Genomic DNA, 19,683 nt, shown 5'->3' with positions numbered 1-19,683 from the left:
CCTCATTTACCTCTGCCAACATCCAGGGACTAAAAACAAAATACCATTAATAAACGGCCTCCTCACAGAGGTAAATGCAGCATTGGAAGCTTTCACAGACTCCCATACAGGGGAATTAATGAACAGTGAGTCTGGACACCAGAATATAATCTGTATCAATGCAATAAGGTAAATGTGTCACATGGAGGAGTAGGTTTGATACGTTCGCTATATAGTCCTCATCGGTGCTGTATCACTTGCATCTGAACTTTGTGTTAGGTCCTTATTGTGCCTAGTTTCATCATTATCATGACCCTTATGTTCTTCAAACAATAAGGTCTGAATTTCACTGACAGAGCGATCTTTCAACACCTCATTAGACAGGTGTTTGGGAGCCAGAGACACGTGCACCACCCATAGTTGCTCACTCAATAGTAAGCCAGCCAGCAGCCCTAGGATATTCTAGGAATTTTTTCCAAGATGGCTGCCTCTCACTGGAGATCCCAAGAGTCCATTTCGTACACAACCTACTACGCACGCGTTTTGAATGAGTACGAAATATTCAAAAGGTGTTTTCTCTTTTGGGGCAGTTTCCCACCGACCGAGTTTTCTCGGTTGGCACAACACAGTGGTTAAAGAAGACCTAGTATGCTCAGAGCTCCTAAATGCTACAAGGTACTGTACCTCCTAAAAGGTACAGTACTGATAGTAAAAATAGAGAAAATATTCAAGAAAACAATTAAGGTGAGTACTGAGTATATTGCAGTTTTTCCTGTTACACTATGTAACACAGCTTTTGTCCCAGGATAGTAAGTGTTATTTTCTAATTGCTTGTGGCTTCAAAATATAGAAAATGGTAATTATTCCCCTCAAACTTTGCTAATAGCCTTCAAGTACCTTCATGACATCTTCCCTAAACTGTCTAAGACAAAGATCAATGCAAAGTTTGAGGAGAATAATAATAACTTTTTGTATTTTGGAGGCATAAACAATTACAAAAATTATGTTATCCAGGGAAAAAAAAAATATATTTTACATTGTGCCATTTTATTTCTGTACTGTCCTCTTGTGATTTTCATGTTACCAAAAATATAATTAAAAAAAATATCGTTCTCTTTACTGACTGAAAAGTTTGAGCTAAACTTGGTTTTGGTTTCTCTAGTAGATATGATTGACTTATTGTTGTCGTTTTTCTGCGAGATAATTTACCAAAATAGTTCTAATTTGGAGGTTTCAGTGATAACTAGCACTGTTGAGAAATTAAATATATACTGTAGTACTGTACATACAGGGGTACCTCGGTTTAAGAGTTTAATCCATTCCTGGAGACAGCTCGTAATCCGAAAACTCGTAAACCAAAGCTATTTTCCCCATAAGAAATAATGGGAAATGAATTAATCCGTTCCTGACTACCCAAAAAGCTCACTTCAAACTAAATTTTATACCCAATTCATCTAAATCTACACTACGAAAGTACAGTATGTTCAAGTTATTACTTACCCTTGCTGATGACTTCTGTTGGCGTATGGAAGATGGTGAGGAGGAGGGAGGAGGAGAGGTGTTACTGTTTGGAAGGGGAGTCCCCTTCCATTATAACATCAGGCAGTGAGGACTTCACTGGTGTGCACTGAGCGTGAGTCACTGAGCACTCTCTGGCACGTTTTGCCTGCATACCACTAGGACTTGCTTGTCTTACTAAGAATCTGTCTAAAGACATTTGTTTTTCCCTACATTTTAACACTTGTCTGTAGTAAGACATCACATTGTCATTTAAAAGGTCGATGCAATGGCCTGTTACAGCTTTATCTGGGCGAGTTTTTTCAACAAAACTTTGCAGTTCTTTGCAGTTCTTACTTCACACATTTTCTTAATGAAGAAGGGGCATCCTCTACTGCACCTACTCACAACTATTTTCTTGGGTTGAACCTTACCACTGGCTTTCTTGGGACCCATGGCAAGATATAAATAACAACTTTTATGCTCAAATGGCCATAAATGCAACAAAAAACTTTATATCCTTGTGAAGAATTCAGGCAGGAGAGTCACTGAGCGTGAGGCACTGGTAAGGGCGCGAGGCACTGGTAAACTGAGGCGCAATCACCGTGGCACTTCACGCTAGTCGGCCTGTACGCGTATCAACACCCTCGTCTTCCGAGGCAATGCTCGTATTCCGATGTAAATTTTCCGAGCAAATCCTGCTCATATTCCGAAAAACTCGTATACAGGGACACTCGTATTTCAAGTTACCACTGTATTAAAAAAAAAAATAATTCATTTCAAATTTTGTTTGTTACTGCATATCTATGAATATTTGTTTTGATACACAAATCACAATAGTGTGATACATCAAATGAACAAATCCCGTGCGTAGGTTTGAATCCTCATCATGGGCCTTGTGGATGTGTTCATTTGTTTGGATTTCTTAAGGTCGGATAGTTTGGTACGTTATTGAATTTAATGTTTTATTAAATTATTTATGTTGTAACTATTTAAGTGAATGGTTCACTTAACTCCATTGTTACTGGTTACCCTTCACCTGTCCATTATTACTGGTTACCCTACACCTGTCCATTATTACTGGTTACCCTACACCTGTCCATTATTACTAATAACCCTACACCTGTCCATTACCCTACACCTGTCTATTATTACTAGTTACTTTACACATGTTCATTATTTTACTAATAGTAAGGTAAAGCTGATTGTATCAACACCAACCCAAACAAATTGTGCATGTTCTCTTTGCTTCTTAACCCTTAAACTGTGCTACACATCAATAGCTGTGGTGAGTAACTGTCGCGGAACTGTGCACCATAGCTATTGATGTGTTGGAGTACCCCGCAAGATTTAAAGGTCTCGCGGTTACACGGGGTTCACATCAGCTTCCTCTGGGCTCTTGTAAACAGACGCCATTTAAAAAAAAAGTTGTGCGCAACATTCCTGGGTGTGAGAGCCTCAGTATGGAGTAAGCACCCAAGGCTGGCACATGCAGCATGAGTTAACTGCACTACTGTGCTGTTAACTTGGAGCTTGTGACCACAGCATCACTAAAAATGTCAAAATATACATGTAACTGGTATGATTTAGCGATGATAATATTACAGAAGACCCCTGACTGTGATAAAAATGACCAGGATCTGATAATAGCAGGATTGTTGTGATAATTAGCACTGTAGTATGGTGGGAGGAGTAATGCTGAGGGAAGTAGTGTCTGCTGACTGTGTATGGCCACCTGTTATTGTCTGCACTCATCATACCAACTTAGTGGTTCACTATGGTGATCACAAATGTAAATTCTTATATACAATGTGTGTATTAGTGTAATAACAGCAAAAGGAGTATGTTGGGAGGAGCCCTTTTGGTGAGGTATGTGGCATTATCTGCATGACTTGTCATGCTGTGTGTAGGGTGGCTACTATGTTGTTTGAACACCATATTAGCTTAGTCGTACAGTGGTACAACTGAACAAAACATGCAGATACTTATATATGACCCATGTGTATAGTGTAATAATAGCAAAACTATTTGTTTATTGTTTTAAGAACATAATTGAATCACTAATATGCACACCATACTTTTGAGTATAGCAATGATTCACACATTATATTATATAAATATATCACACTACACACTATTGAATAATGTTACTGCAAAAACTAAGAAAAAATAAATCAGAGACATTTAAATAATTAGGTAATAATATCTTTGTGGCAACTCCCGCCTGACAGCTCAGGCGGAGCAGACCTCCTCCTCCGACACTTGCTGTCAGCGCCTCAATTTTGCCGGACTTCCTCGCTCTGTTGCGGGCAAAATGTGCCACCTTCGATCCCTCCCCTCCCTCCCCGTGATCAGGGAGTGGGGGTGTGGAATCGTAGGTGGCACATGTTGGCCCTAGGGTAACCAACACAAAGAGAACACTTTTATAAGACAAAAAAATATCTTTTTCTTCTTTTTCTTTCTTGAGCCTGGGTGTGTTGCAGGCTATAATTGCAAAAGCAGCCCAGGGGTTAACGCTATAGTCAGTCGTATTTGCATTGGTGATATTGTTAGTACTGTAGTTTGAGTGAATGTAAATAGGAGTTGCCTCATATAGGCCAATAAGCCTTTTGCAGTTTTCTTTATTCTTATGTTTTTGTCACCTTTATCATTTCAACAAAGTTAATTTAATCAGCAATTGACTGATGATGACCACTCATCATCATCATTACTGCACTCTGGTCATTGTAGTGATTAGGCTGAATGATGAAGTGATCCATCAGATAGGAAGCATGTAAGCAATGTTTTGGATTTGTGGCATTTAATTCTGGCCAAGTAAACACAAGCTGACCATTACCACTGTGCCCAAGATTGTGGTTAGAACATAAATTCTTCAGGAGTGGTATTGCAGATTATAATCTTAATGAGCATTGTGAAAAATGACAAGTAGAATATCATGTAGGCATGTGGATCAAGCCATTAACCCTTAAATGGTTCCAATCGCTATTTGTGATTACCTCCTGTGCTCAAATCGACAAATGCAATTTTTTAATTAGTTTTGTGAAATATTTTTTGTGATGCGCACCATGATGTAGGACATTTAATTAGCTAAGCCATTTAAGGGTTAAATGCTAAATTCAGCCTCTGACTGGATAATTTCTTCACTCGCAGGACGTCCTTGAGTTCCAGTTGCAAGAGAGGCAGATGTACTACAACAGTGAAGAGCAGCGTGAACGATATAGAAAGTACGAAGCAACAAGACGTTCCAGGAATTTTGTTGAAAATTGGAGATTAGAATTTGAGTGGGTTTACTACGACACCAAGAAGAGAGTTATGACGTGCACAACATGTCTAAAATATGGAACGGAAGATGACAAGAAGACGAGATTTGTTTCTGGAAATACTAATTTCAAACGCTTAGCACTTGTTAGACATCAGCATAGTCAGATACATCGACGCTGTGAGGCAAGACGTATTGCAGACTTAGACGTGTGCAATTTAATTGCTACTGCTGGTACTTCAGTTTAGAACATTGTAACATTACTCTTGAGATTTGTGTATTGAGGTGATGTAACAGTAAAGTACAGTATATTATTAATTTCATGTGGCTGTTTTGGAATATTTCCAAAACTAATTGTTAAAAGCACTGTTGCTGAACCTAGTGATGAGGTGGGTATATACCAGTAGAGTTTTATGCAGGTAAGGTCTTCAGCATCACTGCTAAAAAAATATTGGAAATTATGAGTTGTGGGGAGCTTACTGGATATTTTTAGTAAGCTCTTTCTTAAAATGTTTCATGCAAGACACTGTGATTTATTGTATGACATTCAAATACTTTGTTGTCGGTTTTAAGAAGCAAGCACAGGTGTTGTGTGAGTGCACTTTATATGGTTAAAAATACATTCGGTGAAAAAATAATTTTATTCTGATCATGGTGTAAATTCAAACAATATTTTGAAGCTTAGAAATGTCATTGCAAATTATAAAATTTGTTTTATAATTTTTAATATAAGCATTGGAACATATATCATTATATATACTTTGTGTGTAATTACCTAAGTGTAGTTACAGGATGATAGCTACGCTCGTGGTGTCCCATCTTCCCAGCACTCTTTGTCATATAACGCTTTGAAATTACCTGTACTGACAGTTTTGGTCTCCACCATCACCTCACCTAACTTGTTCCAACCGTCTACCACTCTGTTTACAAAAGTGAATTTTCTTATATTTCTCCGCCAGCTTTGTTTCGCCAGTTTAAATCTATAACCCCTTGTTCTTGAAGTTCTGGGTCTCAGGAATTCTTCCCTATCGATTTTATTGATTCCTGTTATTATTTTGAACGTAGTGATCATATCGCCTCTTTTTCTTCTATTTTCTAGTTTTTGCATATTTAATGCCTCTAACCTCTCCTCGTAGCTCTTGTCTTTCAGTTCTGGGAGCCACTTAGTAGCATGTCTTTGCACCTTTTCCAGTTTGTTGATGTGCTTCTTAAGATATTGGCACCACACAACCGCTGCATATTCCAGCTTTGGTCTAACAAAAGTTGTGAACAATTTCTTTAGTATTTCTCCATCCATGTATTTAAAAGCAATTCTGAAGTTAGAAAGTGTAGCATACGCTCCTCGCACAATGTTCTTAACACTATAGCACTCTTCAAACGTGACTTGCATCCGTTTTTTTTTCTCGAGTCAGAGCATCGGATATGATGAGGGTCCGCTAAAAAAATATTTGTATAAAATTCATTTGTTATCTAATCGACTTCGGAATAGTTTCAAAATGAGCACCTTCAGAGTGCGCACAATTTGATACCAAATGTAACACGAAACTTGATATCAGAACACTGGAAAGATATAAGTAATTTTGTGATGATGAGCGTTCAAAATTAAAATATTTGTTAAAATTCCTGTTATTGCTCTATTATTATGGGAACAGTTTTAAAATATACGCCTTTATGTTGCGAACAATTTGATACCAAAATGAAAGACGTAACACGAAAATTTATGTTATCAAACTGAACGAGTATACGCATTAGGCTGAGGTGTACAAATTGGTGCTCGTTCATGGGTAACTTTAGGCCTTGCTGTGGGGAGTCACGCTGGCTTTTAGACATTATATGCATATACAGTACACCTGTTGGGAATTTAATTGCGAACACAATGATACCAAAAAGAACGATGTAGCACGAGAATTAAGGTGAGAAAACTGAAACGAGTATTCACATTTCGGTGTCGCCGCACGATCGCCCGCACGTCGGGTACATGACCTCTAAATGGGCGCCGCACGTGCCCAGGGAGCGAAAGTGTTAATGTGGTCCTCAGGTGACAGTTTTCTATCTAGAACCGCCCCTAAATGCCTTTCTTTGTCAGAACTATTTAAAGATTTCTCACATAATTTATAGGTTGTCTGGGGTCTATGTTCTCCAATTCCACATTCCATAACATGGCATTTATTCACATTAAATTCCATTTGCCAAGTGGTGCTCGATATACTTATTTTGTCCAAGTCTTCTTGAAGGTCATGACAATCATCTAGGTTTCTTATCTCCCCTCTTATCTTAGCATCATCAGTAAACATGTTCATATAATTCTGTATTCCATCTGGTAGATAGTTTATGTAGACAATGAACATTACCGGTGCAAGAACTGAACCCTGTGGTACTCCACTTGTGACATTCCTCCAATCCAATACATTGCCTCTGATTACGGGCCTCATTTTTCAATCAGGAAGTTTTTCATCCATGTTAGAAGCTTACCTGTCACCCCCCCTAATATGTTCCAGTTTCAAAAGTACCTTTTAAGTGGAACTCTGTTAAAAGCCTTTTTTAGGCCCAGATAGATGCAGTCAACCTAACCATCGCTTTCCTGTAAAATCTCTGTGGCTCGATCATAGAAACTGAGTAAATTCGTTACACAGGCTCTTCCAGATCGAAAAGCATACTGTCTGTCTGATATATCGTTTTTCTTGAGGGGTTCTACCCATTAAGTTTTAATGATTTTTTCCACTATTTTGACTATTACTCTTGTCAAAGATTCAGGTCTATAATTGATCACCTGAGTATCACATAAAGAACGTTGTGCGAGGAGCCTGTGCTACGCTTTCTAACTTCAGAATTGCTTTCAAATACATGGATGGCAAAATACTGAAGAAATTGTTCACAACTTTTGTTAGGCCAAAGCTAGAATATGCAGCCATTGTGTGGTGCCCATATCTTAAGAAGCACATCAACATACTGGAAAAGGTGCAAAGACATGCTAAGTGGCTCCCAGAACTGAAAGGCAAGAGCTACGAGGAGAGGTTAGAGGCATTATATATGCTAAAATTAGAAGACAGAAGAAAAAGAGGTTATATCATCACTACATTCAAAATAGTAACAGAAATTGATAAAATTGATAGGGAAGATTTCCTGAGACCTGGAACTTCAAGAACAAGAGGTCATAGATTCAAACTAACTAAACAAATATGCCAAAGAAATATGAGAAAATTCACTTTCACAAATAGTGGTAAACGGTTGGAACAAGTTAGGTGAAAAGGTGGTGGAAGCCAAAACCGTCAGTAGTTTCAAAGCGTTATATGACAAAAAGTGCTGGGTAGACGGGGCATCACGAGCGTAGCTCTCATCCTGTAACTACACTTAGATAACTACACTTAGGTGATTACACACACTCTTCAACTTGACTTCTAGGTAATTACACACACTCTTCAACTTGACTTCAACTTAAAATCCATAGACTGGGAGGCTTACGAAGCTAGAACAGAGGATTTTTGGACTTGTAGATTCGTAAACCTCATTCTGGAAACATTCATGTTTCAACATGTTAAACAAGCTACGAGGATGAGGGAAGGGGATGTTCCCTCCATGCTGGATTTGATATACTGTATATCAGGAAGGAGGAAGAGATATTTGACAGTACCTTCCTACCTTGGGTAAAAGTGACCATGTCTTTTTGGGAATAAAGTATGCAATGCATAATAATCTGGAAGAAAATGTGGCTGAAGCAGTTGAAAGCCTGATTTCAGGAAAGGTTATTATGGAGAACTCAGACATTTCTTTAAGGAATTTGACTGGAAAGACTTGCTGTTAAGACATGAAGTAAATGAGATGTATGTCAAGCTTTGTGAAATATATGATAAAGTCACAAAAAAAATTATACCAAAGCAGAGATGCAGAACTAGGAAACAGGATTGGTTCAACAGAAATTGCGAGAGGGCCAGAGACCAAAAGACACAAAAATGGAATCAATATAGGAAGAGGCCAAACCCCAAACATACCAGCAATACATATATGCGAGAAACAACTTCACAGCAGAGAAGATAGAGGCAGAAAGAAATGTTGAAAAGGGATCGCGGACAAATATAAAACAGAACCAGGTCTATTCTATAAATTCATAAACAACAAATTGCAGGTAAAGATTAATATTCAGAGGTTGAAAATGGGAAATAGATTCACGGAAAATGAAAATGAAATGTGTGAAACATTAAACGAAACGTTTCAAAATGTGTTTGTACAAAATGAAATCTTCAGGGAACCAGACACAATAAGAATTCCCGTTCAACTGATTTTTTCAGGCATCTCTGAGTACAGGAGTTGTAGCTGATGTGTGGAAAAAGGCTAACATAATTCCAATCTACAAAAGTGGCAGCAGGGGAGACCCTGTCAATTATAGACCTGTATCATTGATAAGTGTAATAGTCAAAATATCGGAGAAAGTAATTAAAACTAAATGGGTAGAACACCTGGAGAAAAATTATATAACATCAGACAGACAATATGGTTTCTGGAAACTGGAACATTTTGAAGGGGTGACAGGTAAGCATCTAACATGGATGAAAAATTTCCTAACTGATAGAAAAATGAGGGTCGTAATCAGAGGCAATGTATCAACGGAGGATTGGAGGAATGTCACAAATATAGTACCACAGGGTTCAGTTCTTGCATTGTAATGTTCATTGTCTACATAAATGATCAACCAGATGGAATACAGAATTATATGAACATGTTTGCTGATGATGCTAAGATAAGAGGGAAGATAAGAAACCTACATGATTGTCATGCCCTTCAAGAAGACCTGGACAAAATAAGTATATGGAGCAACACTTGGCAAATGGAATTTAATGTGAGTAAATGCCATGTTATGGAATGTGGAATTGGAGAACATAGACCCCAGACAACCTATAAATTATGTGAGAAATCTTTAAATAGTTATGACAAAGAAAGGATCTAGGGGTGATTCTAGATAGAAAACTGTCACCTGAGGACCACATTAAGAACATTGTGCGGGGCGTCTATGCTACACTTTCTAACATCAGAATTGCTTTTAAATACATGGATGGAGAAATACTAAAGAAATTATTCACGACTTTGGTTAGACCAAAGCTGGAATATGTAGCAGTTGTATTGTGCCCATATCTTAAGAAGCACATCAACAAACTGGAAAAGGTGCAAAGACATGCCACTAAGTGGCTCCCAGAACTGAAGGACAAGAGCTATGAGGAGAGGTTAGAGGCATTAAATATGCAAAAACTAGAAGATAAAAGAAAAAGAGGCGATATGATCACTTCATACAAAATAATAACAGGAATTGATAAAATCGATAGGGAAGAATTCCTGAGACCCGGAACTTCAAGAACAAAGAGGTCATAGATTTAAACTAATGAAACAAAGCTGCTGGATGAATATAAGAAAATTAACTTTTGTAAACAGAGTGGTAGACGGTTGGAACAAGTTAGGTGAGAAGATGGTGGAGGTCAAAACCATTAGTAATTTCAAAGCGTTATATGACAAAGAGTGCTGGAAAGACAGGACACCACAAGCGTAGCTCTCATCCTGTAACTACACTTAGATAATTAAGTGTAACGTAGGTAATTACACTGTGTGTGTGTGTACCTAATAGCCAGAATGCACTACTTGGTCTACTGTGCAAGGTTGGATTTGCCTAACAAACTGAGTTTTTCTGAAATTACATATTTTTCATTTTTTTGTTATGAAATGATAAAGCTTTCATATTATATATGATTGTAACTTTTTATAATAGTAGGTTAAACTAACATTGAAATATGACCAAACCTAATCTACCTAACCTATCCTAACCTAACATAATTGAGTCAGTAATTCATGTTCTTTGTATAATATACTGTACTAATATTAATTTAAATTAACCATTTGGATTTTTCATTTAAATAGTGAAAATCACTTGGCCTATTAGGCAAATCTGGTCGTGCATGCTAGATCAAGTAGTACATTCTGGCTATTAGGTATGACTATATATATATATATATATATATATATATATATATATATATATATATATATATATATATATATATATTATATATATATATATATATATATATATATATATTATATATATATATATATATATATATATATATATATATATATATATATATATATATATATGTATATATATATATATATATATATATATATATATATATATATATATATATATATATATAATATATATATATATATATATATATATATATATATATATATATATATATATATATATATATATATATATATATATATATATATAAAATATACAGTATATGAATATATAATTTGTGTATGTATACTGTATATATGTATATGTGTATGTACTTTATATATTCTGTATACTGTATAAATTATCAACCCATCCTCCTGAAATTACATTACTTATAGTAACTATTTGGTGGAAAGTAGCAATATGATTTGATGAACCAGCAGATAGTAGAATTTTGTACTATTATTTTTGAAGAGTGGAAAAAATCAAGCTAAATCAAGACAGTATGGGTTCGAGTCACTTCTGGGGTGTGAGTTTTCAGTTGCATGTATGCCTGGGGACCATTCAGGCTTGTTTGCATTTGTGTTCCTCACGTGTGCCCCAAAGAATGAGGCGATTTGATAAAATACTATGCCCAAGATTACCATCAGAGTGCCGGCGGGCTGATGGAGAAATAGCCTCGGCTACCATCAGCTTTTGTCCGGTCGTGATGGTCGAGTGGATAAGGTGCCCTGTACACCAGTTGCATAGTGCTTCTGGCAGTATGGGTTCGAGTCACTTCTTGGGTGTGAGTTTTCAGTTATATTATTACACACACACAAATACATCATACATACATACATACATACACACACTCGTCATTAAATACAACAGCCATGTGACTATTATTAATTTTCTTTTGGATATTTTCCATTCTATACAAATATCTTCTACCATCTGGAGGATGAAGAAACACTAGATCACCTGATATTTCCATTTTTATTGTTCGACGTTTTATCAGCAATGTGACATCTTCAAGAGTACACTGTTGAACTGACACAGGTATACTGAGCTTTTAAGCTCAGTAATTACTGAGCTTACAAGGTATACTGAGTCAGTTGAACTGACTCAGTATACCTGTGTCAGTTCAACAGTGTACTCCTGAAGATGTCACATTGCTGATGAAATGTCGAACAATAAAAATGGAAATATAAAGTGGTCTAGTGTTTCTTCATCCTCCAGATGGTAGAAAGTATTTGTGTAGAGTAGAAAATATCCTCCAAAAAATTAATAGTCACAATGCTGTTGCACTCAACTAGTTGTGCTTCCGGGGGTTGAGCTTTGGTTCTTTGATCTCGTTGTGGTTAACAACATGTGTATTTAAGAAAACCTGCTCCCCAAATATACTAATAAATATATATACTGTACAGTACTGTACTGTGTGTGTGTGTGTGTATATATATATATATATAATGTCGTACCTAGTAGCCAGAACGCACTTCTCAGCCTACTATGCAAGGCCCGATTTGCCTAATAAACCAAGTTTTCCTGAATTAATATATTTTCTCAAATTTTTTGCTTATGAAATGATAAAGCTACCCATTTCATTATGTATGAGGTCAATTTCCTTTTATTGGAGTTAAAATTAACGTAGATATATGACCGAACCTAACCAACCCTACCTAACCTAACCTATCTTTATAGGTTAGGTTAGGTTAGGTAGCCGAAAAAGTTAGGTTAGGTAAGTTAGGTAGTCGAAAAGCAATTAATTCATGAAAACTTGGCTTTTTAGGCAAATCGGGCCTTGCATAGTAGGCTGAGAAGTGCATTCTGGCTACTAGGTATGACCCCTTAGCCAGAACATATTCCATATATAATATTATATATATAACATATTCCATATATAATATTTATGGAAAAAAATATTACACATGTGCATTGTGTAATTTGGAGTGCCTTTATTTATTGTTTTGCTCAAGTTGCCAACTTGCTGAAGATGAATGGAAACATTGACCAGTTCTTGTATATACATGTCTTAGGTCAGGCATAATATTTACATAACCCAACCCACACATCTGAAAAGGAAAGAAGTGATGACATTTCAATCCATCCCAGACCATTATCAAGTTGTGTGGTCTAGGACAGACTGAAGTTTTGTTATTTTCTTTCTTTTCTTATTTGAGAGTTCAGTGTCTGATTTCCCGCACGTTATTGTGATGTATTGTTTGCATTTACATGATAGTTCAATGTTATCTAGTCAACTTTAAACAATTGTTAGTTCTCATTTAATTATATTTTTTCTAAATAAAAACACTACAGATTCAATTATTTTGGAAATAAAAATAGTTTTGATCAGTTGGTGGTGGAAATACAATACAAACTGATTCATCATCATGCTCATTTCATGTACCATGTACCAGAAACATAGTTTTGGTTAATCATAAAATTAGTATTATGCACTCAGCCACTGGGTGGAAGGCCAGGATTTTGATATAAGAACAAAACATAATGAAGATCAGATGCAGGGAATCAGTTTGTGTATTCACCAGCAACGGGTTCATCTAATTACCCAAAGCTACCCAAACTTATTCAAAGCTACACAAAGTTTCCTAGCATTATGTTAGTAATCAATTAATATGATATATTTATTCATTATAATGTTGGTGCTCAATGTAGAACATGAAAAACATACTTTTAAACGGAAAAAATATAATTTTATAATGAAATTAGACGAAAATAAGAAGCTGGTGACGCCAAAGCAAGTCGACGGTCCAAGCGACAATGTTTGCTGGCGTATGAGCCTCCTGTACCTACCTAATTTAACCAACCTACCCAAACATAACCTAACCTCACCTAATCTATACAAACATAACTTAATATAACCTCTAGGCAACAATATATCTTGAATAATTTGTTCATCATGGATAAGTTGCTCCACAACATTGTCGCTTGGATCGTCGACTTCCTATGGCCTCTCATGCTACTTAGTTTCAAATAATTTTGTTATAAATTTTTATTATTTCAGAGTAAAAATATGTTTTTTCATGTTCAACATTCAACACCAACAATATAGTGAGTAAATATATCATATTTCTTCATTACTTACGTAATGCTAGGAACCTTTGGGTAGCTTTGAGTAAATTTGGGTTGCTTTGGGTAATTAGATGGACCACCAGAAACACACTTGATCAAAAAGCCTAGCCTCTAAAATTTATGTTATAGAAGAAAGTGTGTGTGGGTGAATAGGAAACCACTGAACTATCATGTAAACATTGAGCCTGGCCCAGGATGTGGGTATATATGAGCTGGATATTTTCTACTAGAGGTTTTCTATATAAAGTTAGCAACTCGAATGAGACATGAATAAAGGTGCTCTGAAGTTCACAAGGTTATTTTGTTCAATATTGTCCACAGTTGTTGCCTGTGATTTCAACATACATGTACAGTACATAATCCCTGGGCAAAGCTGAGCAAATGACACTGATATAACATTGAATCAATATTGATAACATTGATCCTACATTGGTTTAATGTTACTTGAGCATATTTTGCTTACATGGATATATTTATGTAGTGAGCTAAGACCAAATGTGAGCTTGGTTATTGAAGAAAAGCTCTGAGGTAATTAGGGAAAACAACTGATTGTTCTTGATAACTTCTATCCGTGCTTTGTTAAATAAAAGAATATTGATAAATAAAGAGATTTACTGTCCTTTTAGTCTTGTAATTACCCAAGTGTAGTTACAGGATGAGAGCTACGCTCGTGGTGTCTCGTCTACCCAGCACTCTTTGTCATATAATGCTTTGAAGCTACTGATGGTTTTGGCCTCCACCACCTTCTCACTTATCTTGTTCTAACCGTCTACCACTCTGTTTGCAAAAGTGAATTTTCTTATATTTCTCCGCCAGCTTTGTTTCGCCAGTTTAAATCTATAACCCCTTGTTCTTGAAGTTCTGGGTCTCAGGAATTCTTCCCTATCGATTTTATTGATTCCTGTTATTTTGTACGTAGTGATCATATCGCCTCTTTTTCTTCTATTTTTTAGTTTTGGCATATTTAATGCCTCTAACCTCTCCTCGTAGCTCTCGCCCTTCAGTTCTGGGAACCACTTGGTAGCATGTCTTTGCACCTTTTCCAGTTTGTTGATGTGCTTCTTAAGATATGGGCACCACACAACCACTGCATATTCTAGCTCTGGCCTAACAAAAGTCGTGAACAATTTCTTTAGTATTTCGCCATCAAATAATACAAATCAAATGAGTGTGTAATACAGTGTGTTACTGTGTAAATAGTGTGTCAAACTGTACATACTGTAATTTTAGTGAATTTTTAACAAGTAATATTGTGACAATAAACATTTATTGTGGACACATTACTGACACATGTATCACAGTTCCATGGAACATTATGAACGTTCTACTGTACCCTAACTGTATGTTCTATTGTACTGTACTGTTTGGCACCCTAAACGGTGTCAAACAGATGGAAGAAGTACTAAGGAATGCTAGAAAATTAAAAAGTGATGAGGATGGGAAAGGAAATTAGAGGCAAGGTATTGGACTGGAGGAATGTCACGAGTGGAGTACCACAGGGTTCAGTTCTTGCACCGTTAATGTTCATTGTCTACATAAACGATCTACTAGTGGGAATACAGAATTATATGAACATGTTTGCTGATGATGCTAAGATAATAGGGAAGCAAATTAATGGTGTAACACTTGAATGGGTTGACCACTATTGGTACCTTGGTGTCACTGTCGGCTCTAACAAGGGAAAGAAAGAGGAGCTCAATCAACTCATAGGAACATGCAAAAGTCGACTCAGGGCACTGAAAGCTATGACCTGGAATGGACATGGAGCCTCTATTGCTGTGCTTAAAATGATGTACACAGCCTATGTGCACTCCGTCATAGACTATGCCACACCATTTCTGTGCACCTACTCCCAAAGCGATATGAAAAGGCTTGAAAGCATTCAAAATGAAGCCATGACAATCATTCTTGGAGTTCCAAGGACTGCCAAAACTTCTAATCTACGAGAGGAGTTGTCCCTTCCCAGTGTTAAAAGCAGAATTCAGGAGCTGAATGCTAAGCTTGCAATTAGGATAGCCAGAGATCCCCATTACAATGATATTGCTAAGAAAAAACTGAGCTCTGTGCTACTTTCAGGGGGAAACAGGAGAAGCAAAAAATGGCATCACAGATCAGTCTGCTACCTCGAAGAGCTTCACCTGCTTGAGCAAGCCCATGAGCTTCACCTGCTTGAGCAAGCCCATGAGCCCATGAGCCTGTAGAGAGGTTACCTCCCTGGGAGGATGACTCATGCAAGATCATTATCAATGAAATGGCAACGAAAAAATCCAACATGATACCACAAGAAATGAGGCACAAGTATCTCAAGGAAATTTATAAAGAAGCCGGAGATGAACTAGATCAAATTTACACTGACGGGTCATCTAATCCTGTCAATGGCAGGGCTGGTGCAGCATACACGGTAATCAAGGATAATACTTTCCAACGCAGAAATGAAGAAAAAGCACGTATTGAGAACTATGCCTCTTCATCGCAAGCAGAGCTAACTGCCATTGTTATGGCGTTAAGGTTTCTTGAATGGAACACTAATGGTGCAGTGATTTGCACCAATTCAAAAGCAGCACTGCAAAGCCTAAGTAAAAATCGGGCAGAAAATCTTGCAATAGTGGCTGAAATTAAGAGAGCTGTGAGAGTACTTACCAATCAGGGAAGAGTCATCAAGTTTCTGTGGATCCCCTCCCATGTTGGAATATGTGGGAATGAACGAGCAGATGTGCTGGCTGCTGAAGGCGCTGAAGGAGACCATATTGAATACTTCATACCCAAGACTCTACTACAAATTAGAGGTATTGTCAGGCAACATCACCGTGACAAGGTAACTGAGGAAAGGAGGATAGAAGCACAAACCAGTGAATCTATACGATGGTACAACATGGTTGCAGCTGGCAATCCCAGTCATTATGGCTGAAGAGGAGGAGGACAAGGGAGAGAATCAGTAATAGCGAGAATCCGTCTTGGATACAAATATCCTTGGAGATATGGAATGGAAACGACAGTTGATCAGCGAAGTTGCAGAATCTGTGGTGAGAGTGATGGACACCGCCTTGACCACTATCTACGTGAATGTGAACACCTGAGAGACATTAGAAATATGTGTAGAATAATAAACCCCACATTGTTTGAGTTAGGAAAACACTATTTGTCAAATATTGATACTGTTCTTAAAAGATTTCCCCATTTTGCACCCGCAAGATAACGTAAGCTTTTAAGGGTTGATAGATGTTAATCTTCTTGTTTGAGGAGCTGTTCAGATGAGACAGTTAAGCAAGTCCCAGCTGTGTCTGGGTACAAGTGACAGTATGAACAACCCAGCGGGTTTTCTTCCTATTGGAGAGTGTTGTACATGCTGCTATGGCGGTGTGTCCACTCACAAGATGAGTGGCGCTGCCCAATAAACTCGCCCCTCGGGGCAAAATTTAAAAATTTAAATAATAGAGAAGATAAGAAACCTACATGATTGTCATGCCCTTCAAGAAGACTTGGACAAAATAAGTATGTGGAGCAACACTTGGCAAATGGAATTTAATGTGAATAAATGCCATGTTATGGAATGTGGAATTGTAGAACATAGACCCCACACAACCTATAAATTATGTGAGAAATCTTTAAAGAATTCTGACAAAGAAAGGGATCTAGGGGGTGGTTCTAGATAGAAAACTGTCACCTGAGGACCACATTAAGAACATTGTGCGAGGAGCGTATGCTACACTTTCTAACTTCAGAATTGCTTTTAAATACATGGATGGAGAAATACTAAAGAAATTGTTCACGACTTTTGTTAGACCAAAGCTAGAATATGCAGCGGTTGTATGATGCCCATATCTTAACAAGCACATCAACACACTGGAAAAGGTGCAACGACATGCCACTAAGTGGCTCCCAGAACTGAAGGACAAGAGCTACAAGGAGAGGTTAGAGGCATTAAATATGCAAAAACTAGAAGATAGAAGAAAAAGAGGAGATATGATCACTACGTTCAAAATAGTAACAGGAATCGATAAAATTGATAGGGAAGAATTCCTGAGACCCGGAACTTCAAGAACAATAGGTCATAGATTTAAACTAACGAAACAAAGCTGCCAGAGAAATATAAGAAAATTCACTTGTGTAAACAGAGTGGTAGACGGTTGGAACAAGTTAGGTGAGAAGATGGTGGAGGCCAAAACCGTCAGTAATTTCAAAGCGTTATATGACAAAGAGTGCTGGGAAGACGGGACACCACGAGCATAGCTCTCATCCTGTAACTACACTTAGGTAATTACTCTAAGATAATTACTGTATACATATTGTAAAGGACACAAATATGCATCATATACAGTAAAGAAACAAATAAAACCGCATTGGAAATACATAGAACAAATAGTTGAAAATATATTTGTGGCAACACCCGGTGCTTGAATGGCCACCGCGATCATGTCTGGGTTAGTCACGCACGGGCGACCAGCTCCTGATGACGTCACACCGCACCTTGTCCACATCCTCACAGCCAAATTAAGTGGAAGTTGGTATTTATTTTTACATAGACATGTTCAGGGAAGGGAATTTATCATTTTACGAAGAAAAAAGAATTTTGGGGAAACACTTTATTTCATGCGCACAGGGGGAATTAACACTTTCGCCTGGGCATGATGCAATGCTGCGTCGTCCGTTTACTGTCGGTAATCACGGGCATGACGCAATGCTGCGTCGTCCACTAAAATAATCGCCAAAAATCAGGTTTTTATCCGATTTTTTGGGGACTGTTTGGTAACTGTCAACAAGCTGAATGCAATCTGTGACTACAATACAAACATGAAAGGTGTTGATCACTTTGACCAAATGATCAAATATTATCACTTCATAAGGAAAACTCACAAATGGATGAAGAAAATGACCTTCTATTTTGTGCAAATGGCTATCTACAATGCTTATGTGATGTACAACTACTACACAAAAAATACTAAACTATAATACTAAATATACTAAAATACTTAATACTAAACATTTGTAGGCATGAATTGGGAGTGTAGCTGGAAGGCGTCTGGGCACTCACTCGCGGTTAACGCATGGCCCGTCTTCAACTCGTCGGCGGGTGGAGCATGACCAGGTTTTTTATTTTATATGCTAATATTCCTCTAGAGAATTCTATTGCAAACCCATTGATACCAAAATGAAAGACCTAGGACGAAAATTGAGGTGACCAGAGTGAAAAGAGTGAACACATTTTATCGCTTTTGCGCACTCCTGGGTAACTCGTTCGCACTTTCTCTGTTTGCTGCGGGTAATTAGCCGGGCTTTTGGAGTTTATATGCATTTAGTGCTGTAGAGAATTCTATTGCAAACACAATGATACCAAATTTAATCTCATAGGACGAGAATTGAGGTGACAAAGTTGAAGAGAGTATACACTTTTCAGAATTAACACGCGCTCCTATGAAATGCTGGGACCCAAATCGCACAGTTGAGGGGTGGCGCACTTGGTACGCCAAAGTGTTAAACAATAAACTCGGCGCAGCACGGTGGTTAAAGTTGCTGGTTTCAGGAATTCCACTTTGTCAATTTGGTGAATTCCTGTTATTATTTTGTAAGTGGTAATCATATCACCTCATTTTTTTCTATCTCTAATGTTGGCAAATTTAACCACTGCACTGCACAGAGCACCTTAACCCTTAAACCACCAAGGACTTTTTTGGCCTGCAACACTGCCAGGTGCAACAACAAAAAATAAAAAAAAATTCCTTCGTCTTATAAAAGTGTTCATTTGTGTTCCCTGATCACAGGAAAAAAATCATAGGTGGCATATTTTGGCTGCAATAGGGCGGGGAAGTCTGCCAAAAAAGAGGCGTTGACAGAGCAGGCGCTAGACAAGGTCTGCTCTGCCCCAGCT

General features: G+C 37.4%; 1 protein-coding gene across 5 annotated transcripts in view; it reads left to right on the top strand.

Annotated features, from left to right (window-relative positions):
* The window catches only part of LOC123765886 (protein bric-a-brac 2), a 146,750-nt gene that overhangs the window by 109,257 nt on the left and 17,810 nt on the right, over nucleotides 1–19,683 (top strand). The window contains exon 5 of one of the 5 annotated variants that reach the window (XM_045754733.2): nucleotides 4,627–10,718. The exons of 3 other annotated variants lie outside the window; for them this stretch is intronic. In XM_045754733.2, coding sequence (XP_045610689.1) covers nucleotides 4,627–4,983 — 357 coding nt within the window. In that variant the 3' untranslated portion in view covers nucleotides 4,984–10,718. Of the gene's footprint in view, nucleotides 1–4,626; nucleotides 10,719–19,683 lie in introns of those variants that run through there. One more of the 5 variants, XM_045754738.2, reaches the window with a different exon arrangement.

This window comes from Procambarus clarkii, chromosome 37 (genome assembly GCF_040958095.1).
Source record: "Procambarus clarkii isolate CNS0578487 chromosome 37, FALCON_Pclarkii_2.0, whole genome shotgun sequence".
Taxonomy (NCBI): domain Eukaryota; kingdom Metazoa; phylum Arthropoda; class Malacostraca; order Decapoda; family Cambaridae; genus Procambarus; species Procambarus clarkii.
This window is presented reverse-complemented; position numbering and strand designations above follow the sequence as displayed.